We start from the raw sequence: 10,502 nt of genomic DNA, 5'->3' as shown, positions 1-10,502 counted from the left end.
CTTAGCATATTTCACCTTTAACAACCAAACAATGCAGTTTATGGCTGTTGTTCATTTATAAAGTTACATGTATTAATATTTCTGTTAAACCGTTTACTGTACAGCTGAAGGATGTACTGATCTATGCTTATAAACACTAATATAAAACATAATTTATAAATTTACAGTCAGTACAAAAATGAAACAAAGAAACACAGACCTCCTGAGTACAGATGTATTGCAGAAACAAACTATTTAAATGTAGACACATGGTTTAAATGATTAACTAATATATTGTCTATTTATTGTAAAGATTATTATTATTATTATTATTATTATTATTATTATTATTATTATTATTATTATTTACATTTTTATGAAAATAATCATTATTTTAATGATTATTTAAATAATTAATAGTAAGTAAGAGATTGTGGTATTTATATTATTGCATGTTGAGATGTTAAATCTAACTTTAAGCTTGTTTTAGTAAATCAATAAGGATCCGATTTCAAGAAGGTAAGGACCAACAATTAAAAACATTTTCTACCGAACCATACCATTGTTATTACATTGTAGTGAATTAAAAGAAGTGCTTAATTTAAAATGAAATGTTTTGATATCATTGAAAGATCATGAAATCTTTCTTAATTTACTTGTTGTAGTGATATGTCTTTCTCATTCTCAACTATATACGTCTGATCTGGAGGAATGTTAAAGTAAGGCTCATCATCAAAGCAGGACACATCATTCGGACTGGCCAGATATGGCAGTTTGAGCACGAATCCAGTCAGCACACCTCCCACTATGGCTATTGCAATAGTACTTCCCAGAGCAGCCACTTGGTACAAGGCTTGTTCTTGTGCTGTGCGTCCAAGACCTCCTTCCAATCCTGGGATCAGTTTCTGGAGTTCCTCCAACCGAGGGTCTCCAACAATGGGTGCACGAAATGAAAAGGTCTGGTAGAGACTGGGGCCATAAGTTTCCTCACTGGCCAAGAGAATGGCACAAATAGCAGCTAGACTTGAGATAAGCCCGGTTAGGCCATGGAGATTGTGGATGCCACACTGATCCTGCACATGCAATCTTCGTGCCAGGAAAGGGCTAAGATACTTATAGCCCAGCATGCAAGCCATGCCTCCCAGCATCCCTAGCACATAAGCGGCAACAGGAGAGATCATCATGTCAACCGAGGCACCGACAGTGACCCCACCCGCCAGGGTTACATTCTGCACATCAGCCATGTTGTACTTGCCATTTTTGCTGAGCATGGCAGAAAGGGCGAAGGCAGTTAGTGTGGAAGCACTCAGCCCTATGAAAGTATGAAGAATGGCACGATGCTGGTCATCCCCACTCGGAGTTAAGGCACAATTAAAGGAAGGCCAGAATACCCAAAGAAACAGTGTACCAAGCACGGAAAGCATATCAGAATTATAGCTGGTAATCTCTTTGGGATGGCCGTTGTTCAGATCTGGTCTATACAACATGTAGGTGACACCCAAACCGAAGTAACAGGCAAATAGATGTATGAGAATGGAACCTCCAGCATCATTGATCTTCAGGTACATTACAACTATCCATTCTGCAACACCAAAGATGGGAACCTCCAACAAGGCCATAATCTATAGATGACATATTAGCTGTTAGTGACAAAGCTAAAATAAAAAAAAAAAATACTTACAAAAGGTGGGCTAAAAGAAATAATACCACAACCAGACTTACTAATAGCTGCACAGGACTGGTCTTTCCAAGCACTGCCCCAAATGAGATCAGTACAACAGCACAAGCAAACTCTGCATTGATCAGGTTTATCACTCCCAGATGAATCTTCCCATCATAGTAGAAATGGAAAAAACCCTGGACCAAAATGGCCCATTGAATAGAAAATGTGGCAGTCAGGAAGTTAAAAACCATTCCACCAAATCCATAGTGCCTAAAGAAGGATAGAAGGCAGCCAAATCCGATGAAGATCATCACCTGGATATCAGCAAAAAAGGGATAGTCTTGGTATACGGCATTCTCTTTAGGATTTGTCATATTGTTCTGGAGTAATGCATTGCTGTGATCATCATAAGTCACAAAGAAAGCATATAAGACCACAATCAGGACTTCCAGGGCAAATATAAGGGCAGGAAGCCGCACTCTCAGATTTGTAGAATCTTTCTTCATTTTGTTAGTTTCTGAGGTAACACTCCCTTGCTGTCCTCAACCCTTTTGTGTTACTGTCTATCTTAGCATGACTGCTTGTGTTTTTATATCCTTTAGTCTGATAAGAAATGCAATGTCTATTGGCTGAGAACACGGCGTATTCTTTCAGTCTCTATGGTCCAGCAATGGGCACCTGAACTTTGGCCCTTGGTAACAAAGTTTATGAACACTCAGCAGCTTTTGAGCAACAGAATATAGTGTAGTATATACTGTACTTACATTTTATTTTATGCTGTTACATAGTAAGGCAATGGAGAGGTAAAGGTAGCAGATTGTTCACTTTGGTTGTATAATAGCAAATACTGTAGCATGCACTATTTGATGTGATGTTATTCATCAATATATGTTTAATACACCTAGCCACATATTTACCTTGTAACCTGATACGTGTGAATATATTTAAGAGGGCATGAGACTGATGAACATGGAAGAACAATATGTTCTGATGTTCAAATGTTCATATGCCTATTAACATTAGAAATACAATAAGACTCTGAAGACATCTGGTCTTGTGTTTATAATGAAATAAAATGACATTGAAACATAAAGTTACATTTCAGTTTAATTTGAACTAATGTAATGAAAGTTTGCATGTATAAAATCATACCGAACACAGAAACAAACTTTTGAGCATGATTTACTATTAGTCTGTGGAGAACTGCATCTTTCAAATGCATTTGGCAGGTTAATCCTAACAAGTGTGCCATTTGGGGTGTTTTTATTTACACTTTCAATATACAGTGTAAGGCCAGTGTAAGTGCAAATACACCTGTTCAGTATATTTCACTTTGAACAGAAATTGTGTGTACAAATGAATATAATGATGGTCAGGTGTAAACATTTTTGCACGCTGTTTTTGCAAGCTGGCCTTTATAATCTGTTTCTCAACATGATGACTAACTGTTTCCCCATGGTTTGGTGGTTAGCATGTTTGCCTTCTACCTCCCAGGTTGGGGGTGTGATTCCTGCCTCCACTAGGAGTGTGTGGAGTCTGCATGTTCTCTCTGTGCCATGGAGTCCAAAGACATGTGTTGTAGGCAGATTGGCATCTTTAAATTGATCATACTGTGAATGTTCCCTGAGATAGACTGGCATCCCGTAAAGGGTATACCCTGCCTTGTACTCTGAGTCTCCTGGAATAGAAAATGGATGGATGGATCATTACCCTAGTGTCTCCTTACTTTGGTCTCACCAGTTCCTATCCAACCAGGAAGTCTTGAACAGGAACAGGAACTTTTCTTCATGTTGTGTCACTGGGCAGCTCAACACCCTTTGGAGTATGCAGTGACTTCCCTCTTCAGCATACATGTAATTATGCATACACTGTGATCGACAGTGGAGAGAGAATGACACCCCACCCCAATGACACGACTTTTTTGGGGAAACTAGGAGTTTGACTCCTAACCCTAAGGTTGTGGGTTCGAGTCTCGGGCCAGCAATACCATGACTGAGGTGCCCTTGAGCAAGGCACCGAACCCCCAAAACTGCTCCCCGGGCGCCACAGCATAATTGGCTGCCCACTGCTCCAGGTGTGTGTTCACGGTGTGTGTGTTCACTGCTGTGTGTGTGCACTTTGGATGGGTTAAATTCAGAGAACGGATTCTGAGTATGGGTCACCATACTTAGCTGTATGTCACATCACTTATGTATGTACAGTATGTGTCTCTTTTAAAAAATAATTTTTATGATGGTCATTTAGGGAAACATTCAATAAGTTTTTCTGAACATATTTAATACAATGAAATGTTGTTCAACTCTATGCTAAGGTCCGATATCATTTTATATTTCTCAATTCCAGCTAATATTGCTCCAAAGTGAAAATTATTCTCAACAAAAGGCAGCCACAGCGATGTGTGTAATAAAACAACAATTTATTGCATTTGTGCAGACAACTCTATAAAATGGTCCAGAGAAACCATTAGCCATGTAATAGAGAAGCATTTTACAAGGTAAAACAATAATCTCAGGTATCTCTTTTAAAATATGTTATCGAACACAATAGAGAACACACCTTTCTGTATTTTCTTTAAAATATTAGACTTGCATGGACATGGAAATAAAACAGCTACACTTGGATATAACTCTATAATAGTTTTATTTACAAAAACACCACTGCCTATCTTTTCTTATTTCTTATAGAAGTACAACTCAAACACACACTCACACACACACACACACATACACACACAAACACACACACACACACACACCTCATGCCCTTTCTACCTCTATCCATCTTTCTCACATATGCCCTCGCACACATTTAGCGAGTCCTCGCTTAGAGGATAGAGAATTGTAACAGACAACGTAAAACACCTTTAACATCGAACCTAAACCATATGTGCGGACTACTATACAAAAACATATCACTACGCTTCTAAGAATTAAACACAAATGCTAAGGTGTGTAGAAATGCAAATTCTATTTCTGACCTTTTTTTTGTTGCTAGGTGATAATTTTTTTCTGTCTTTTTTACTTTTATTTATATATATATATTTAGAATTCATAGTATGTATGTCCACGAAACTAAAAGCTAGATTACATTTAGTAAGCTGCACATGAACAGGGCCTGGTATAATCCTGCTGTAAACACCAACCCAAGGATCAAATAGATATTTCAATTTTTTTTTAATGAAATCATTATAATTTGAGAATGGTGGTTTGTGACCACTCAAAAAAAAACCTTTTATATAATAAATATTTATCTTAATTTAAAGAAGAGATAATATAAGATAAAGACATTTTAGGCTCACTGCACCATAACTAACAGATTTAATTGATGGAGAGAACTTGCAGAGTTCAGTGTTGAGGATCCAACCCATGCAAATAAAGATACAGTGATTCTAAACTGCCTATCGAAATCAGATCTTGCTGAAAAATCGTTCCTCTAAGAGGAAGCCATGGTTCTTTATGATACTCATTATTGCATTTGTACTGTACGTATTTGTGACTCCTGAGCCACACACTGCTTTTCATCACTACACCGTACATTTGTTAGCTACATCTTCCTTTGCCAAAGACTCTCTAATCTTTAAATAAATATATATTTGCTGTTTTCTCTTCTTTTTCTTTTTTTAAAATAACATTCTTACAATTTCCACAACAATCATGCATATGTTTATAGCACCTTCTGAAAAAACCTGCAGTTTAATTAAAATAAATCTAATTAACTGGTCTCTTTATCGACCTTGCTGAACTACCGGTAGAAAACTTTCCGCTTTCGTTGCAAGAAGGCTACAAGTCAACATTGCATATTAGCATGAGCTTAGATTCATGCTGTAGATTTCTGGATATTTTTAGAACACTCTGTTCCCTAAAGGCAACAAACTTCACAGCACAAGACAAGCATGAGGGATAATAGGTAAAGTGTGTGTGTGCAACCAAAATAATAAACCCATCTCTAACATGCACCAAAACAGATGTAAAATAAAATTTGACCGTCACGTCACAGTGCTAACATTTGCTCTACTTTGCCGTTACAGAACGAAGCGTTTCTTCTATAAAGAAAACTCAACGTCTGCTAAAATAAATCTGGACACAGATTAGCCCTAGCTAATAATTTAGGACAAAAACATTAACATTTTGTCCAGAACTACTCTTTAAACTGTCCAGCCCTGTAAGTAAGTAGTAAATAACAAATGCAATTTATTAGCATGGAATGATCCTGGAGAGCCCTTAGCATCACTGTGAACTGAAATTATTTCCAAATATTCCACTATGGTAACACTTTCCAAATGACATTAGAAAAGTAAGGTTAATCATTTCTTACAAACGAGCTAGAATTAGTATTTTTAAAAGCTGGCCGCTTTATAAAATAAATACGCATTCATAAATATTGTAGTTGGTATTGTTGGTTGGTATAGTTATTAGTTATGAAGGTTGTGCACCTCAGCACATAATGAATGGGATTATAATGAATCGTGTCACTTGCATTACAACATGACTGTTGAGGAATAATTATTATAATAATCGTACATTATTAGGCTGTTATTAAACATTATTAAAGTACTAAGAGAGTCATTATCAAATTACAAAGAAGCCGCTTGTAACGATTTATGAATAGCGGCTTCATAGAAAGTGTTACCAAATCTTTTATTTTTACTTTAGAAGTTCAGTTTTTTTGACCTGAAATAAAGTGTGGTTTGTTACTATGTAAGAAACTGTGAACAAAAACAAAAAACCCAAAACAGACAAAAATCTAGATGATGCACAAATTCTAGTTGAATTTTAAAAATGTTTAAGTTTTAGGTAAGAAACGGCAAGCAACTACAGTTATACTCAATCTAGCTATGTAAATCTAGCTTGAAGTAGCTTAGCTTGTTTAAATAAATAGAAAGAATGACTAAATTAATAAACAAATCAAGCCAACATACTAAAGACATTTTTAGGGAAGGTGGTAAAAGTTCACATCTGAAATGGTGTCCTTTTTGTTTTCACTAAACCTGTACACTGTAGTCGTATGATAGGTAGTCTGCTAGTAACATGTACCGATAGTGAAGTTCTCACAAAGGCGTCGCCTGTAAGTTAATGTGACTAAAGTGCCAGAAAACCTGTATAACCACCACGGAGAGATTTTCCACCCTTAGAGAAAAGTCACAAGAATTTCACAGGTGGGATTTTGATACTTCACATGTTTAGGCTTCACACATTTTAAAGTTGTAGTGCAACTATACGTTTTCTATTGTCACATGCAAATTTCCCCACAAAGATGAGGTTATATAAATGTGATTTTTTTTCACGTCAGCCTTATTTACATGTAAAATATATTTCATGCTAAATATTTTTTACCAGTTCATTTATTCACAGTTCTCATGTTTGTTCTTCACGTGCGATTTTCTCCAGAACACAATTAATTCCACGTCCCACAACAATTTTCTTCTAACGTTATTTTTTGCCCTTTTTTATGTTTGTCATTTTCCCACAATTTTTCACAATTGAGTCATGTTCACACGTCATTTTTCATGATTTAAAATACCTTTTCTTACAATTCTTTACAAATAAGTTATTTTCACATGTGATTTTTCATGATTAAAATACTTTCTCATATGACTTTTCACAATTAAGTTATGTTCACATTTGATTTTTTTTTTCATGATTAAGTTATTTTCCCACATGATTTTTCAGTTAGGTGATTTTTTCATGTCATTATTTTCTCATGTAATTTCAATGTAATATTTTCACATTATATTTTTAAACCCTTAAATATAAGTCCATTACATGAAGTCCATGTTCAGTTTAGATTTTTTCCCCCAATTAACATAATTTTACATGACTGCACATGCATTATTTTTGTGATTTAATTTTTTCAAATGTGATTTTTTTCACAGATATTTTTAGTTTTTTATGATTAAATTACTTTTCCACGTGATTACGTTATATCCACATGGGAATTTTTCACTGATTCCTTTATTTTCACACATTATTTTTCCCGCATACATTTTTCACATATGTAAAATTCTTCACATATGTTAATTCTATTTTACAGTACAAATTTAAGTGCTTTTTTTTTTTTTTTTTTTTACCATTTTCACAAGTTATTTTTCACAAACACAATTTATTTTCACATGAGTTTTTTAGTAATGCCACTGATTTATTTTTACGTGGAATTAATTTTTAAAAGCCTGTAGCGCACCTGTGAAAAGTCTGCGATTTTTTAGTAAGGGCCGATAATTCCGACCTTCTCGAACGTTACCTTTTCTCCAAAGCGTACACTAGATGAACATGAGCTTATGTGAAAAAAAGCAGTCAAGCAATGCTCTTAATTTCAACCAGCTTCCTGCCTCATTTACACAGCCTGCGGTTGGTGTGATTCTTATAATGTGTCAGATAACAGAATCCTCAGTGCAATTGGATTCTAGTCTCTCCTTCACCTTCACAATTACACAAGACACAAGAATTACTTTTTTTTTTCAAGAGTATACTCAGTAAACAGTTTCGCCTTTGTAATTTTCCAAAAAAAAAAAAAAGAGGATATATGGATATACTGTATATATACACACTTCTACTCTAAGTAAACATAGAACAATGCTTTTGAATATGTGGGTTGCTCTTACATCAAGAATATTCAATCTAATATAACATAACATAACATAACACTGTGAAAAATAGAGTGTTGCTGTACAGTGGGTTTAGGTTTTGTTTGAATTTTTTTGCTTTTGTTTGGTGCGTTATTTAAACCATACAAAAATGAACGAAGCCCTAGTATAGTGCCTCATTAGCTTATTATAGGGATATAATATACCCAGTGTTCGTTCTTCACTTGGTTACGTTTAAAGAGTAAGGTCCTATTTAAATTTTTTATTTTTTTTGTCCATATGGCACACATTGCACATTTCAGTGTTTGGCAGAAGCTGGTGATCATCATGGTAGTCATTCATTCAAAATTGCTGATAATGTTAATATTCTTTTGTGTAGATAAATATTCACAATATACATATACTTTAACATTTTATATTCCTTTAGAATATTTTCTGCTCCTTTTTTTTAAAATGCTGATAAAATGCCTATATCTTTTTGAAATCGATAAATTTGTCACATAACACTTCTTTTTTTTTTTGTTCTGTTTTAAAGCAATAATATGTCGAATATATCTATACTACAGTATGTACATCTCTATGTGTGATGTGCCGATGCGTTTCGGAATCGTTCACGTTATGATCTCATAATATCTGTCATCCGTGTAAAGAGGATACTATGAACTGAAGTGTGTAAAAAGTATAAAACTGCCTTCATGGTCTGGTCAAGTTTCCAAGAAGCTCACATCCCTGTATTTTTTGTTTTGTTTTGTTTTCTTCTTCAATATATTAACATCAACTACTTATTAGATAAACTTATGCATCTCGGCAGCATCACTTTTCAATACTCAGACACGTCCATGGCACGAACCCATGGACAGCTACAAGGTTTGGCTCTCCAAGCAGTCAAGCCAAGCACACACACACACACACACACACACACACACACACACACACAAAACACACACACACATTCTGTGGTTTAGATTCAAAGTGCTTCTCGGGCCGTAAGACGATACACTGGAAGACGTTTTCATAAACTGATAATTAAACCTGCTTATTTCTCAGTATTAAAGTATCAGTATCTTGGTGTTTGGTTGAGTCTAACTTTGGGTGTCGGCCTTCTGAGAGTCAGCTAGCTATCTATGCAATGCATGTACTTTCAAAAACCGGTAAAAACATAAAAGCAGTTCCTTAACTTAAGAGATAGAGAGAATAATGCTGAGCTAGACTGATGGTTAAGCTGGTGTAATAAAGAGGTCTCTGATGATGTAGTGCAAAGTAGTCTGATATGTGCTGGGGCTCTATTGCTCATGGCAGAGTCTGGGAACGCTGGGATGTTCAGTCTATGGTTCGAGCAACATGGCATGAAAAAGACTTCACAGGGAGGATGGGCTTGTTCATTAAGAGTAGATGGTGATGACCTCACGTCCGCCACCACGCACAAGGAGGACTCGATTGAGACCCTCAGTCAGGACCTCGAGGAACTCCATGTCTGTAAAACCATTCAAGTTAAAGAGTATAAGCAGGACAAAAAAAATTGGATATACACAAGAATAAAATTCTTTTCACACATGCAATTTTTTTCATGATGAAATTATTTTCTCTTGTGATTATGTTTTCACCGTGACAAAAAAAGTTGTTCTGTGTAACTAAAAAAATCTTGAAACTGTGTGTAACCTTGGAAGTTATTCATAAATACAGATATATACATAGATATCAGAACTATTAATACCTGACAGTAGAAAAGCAGAAAATGGACAAACTATATAATATAGTTTTCTATATAATAGAAAATATATCAATCCTTTGTAGCATGGTGATAGCATCAATGCACTGTGTATCTATTGTCCTGTTTACTCTAACTCTTACTATCTGCTGTACATTACTTTCCTTTGTATCATGTACATACCTTATAAAGAATATAAAATCTGCCCTGTATATATCTGATTTATATACACTCACCGGCCACTTTATTAGGTACACCTGTCCAACTGCAATTTTCTGCAAATTTCTAATCAGCCAATCACATGGCAGCAACTCAATGCATTTAGGCATGTAGACATGGTCAAGACGATCTGCTGCTGCAAACCGAGCGTCAGAATGGGGAAGAAAGGTGATTTAAGTGACTTTGAACGTGGCATGGTTGTTGGTGCCAGACGGGCTGGTCTGAGTATTTCAGAAACTGCTGATCTACTGGGATTTTCACGCACAACCATCTCTAGGCTTTACAGAGAATGGTCCGAAAAAGAGAAAATATCCAGTGAGGGCAGTTCTGTGGGCGCAAATGCCTTGTTGATG

The 10,502-nt window shown here is 35.6% G+C and overlaps 2 protein-coding genes across 2 annotated transcripts in view; both read right to left on the bottom strand.

The window, feature by feature from the left end:
- Positions 1–303: 303 nt before the first annotated feature.
- On the bottom strand, positions 304–2,194 carry rh50 (Rh50-like protein). The gene is made up of 2 exons (XM_060881863.1): positions 1,702–2,194; positions 304–1,601 (listed from the first exon to the last, which is right to left on the bottom strand). The coding sequence occupies exons 1-2, from the start codon at positions 2,146–2,148 to the stop codon at positions 627–629; spliced, it is 1,422 nt and encodes a 473-aa protein (XP_060737846.1). The 5' UTR covers positions 2,149–2,194; the 3' UTR covers positions 304–626.
- A 4,376-nt stretch (positions 2,195–6,570) lies between these two features.
- slc12a5b (solute carrier family 12 member 5b) overlaps positions 6,571–10,502 on the bottom strand; it is a 61,979-nt gene continuing 58,047 nt past the window's right edge. Inside the window, exon 26 of the mRNA XM_060881862.1 lies at positions 6,571–9,696. Coding sequence (XP_060737845.1) covers positions 9,605–9,696 — 92 coding nt within the window. The 3' untranslated portion in view covers positions 6,571–9,604. The remainder of the gene's footprint in view (positions 9,697–10,502) is intronic.

Source organism: Tachysurus vachellii, chromosome 11, assembly GCF_030014155.1.
Source record: "Tachysurus vachellii isolate PV-2020 chromosome 11, HZAU_Pvac_v1, whole genome shotgun sequence".
NCBI lineage: Eukaryota > Metazoa > Chordata > Actinopteri > Siluriformes > Bagridae > Tachysurus > Tachysurus vachellii.
The sequence above is the reverse complement of the archived record's forward strand: the minus strand, read 5'-3'. Positions and strand labels throughout refer to the sequence as shown.

Coding starts and splice junctions, on each gene's coding strand:
- rh50 (XM_060881863.1), bottom strand. CDS start 2,148: ATGAAGAAAGATTCTACAAATCTGAGAGTGCGGCTTCCTGCCCTTATA. Junction 1,602..1,701: donor CCAGTCCTGTGCAGCTATTA/GTAAGTCTGGTT, acceptor TGTCATCTATAG/ATTATGGCCTTGTTGGAGGT.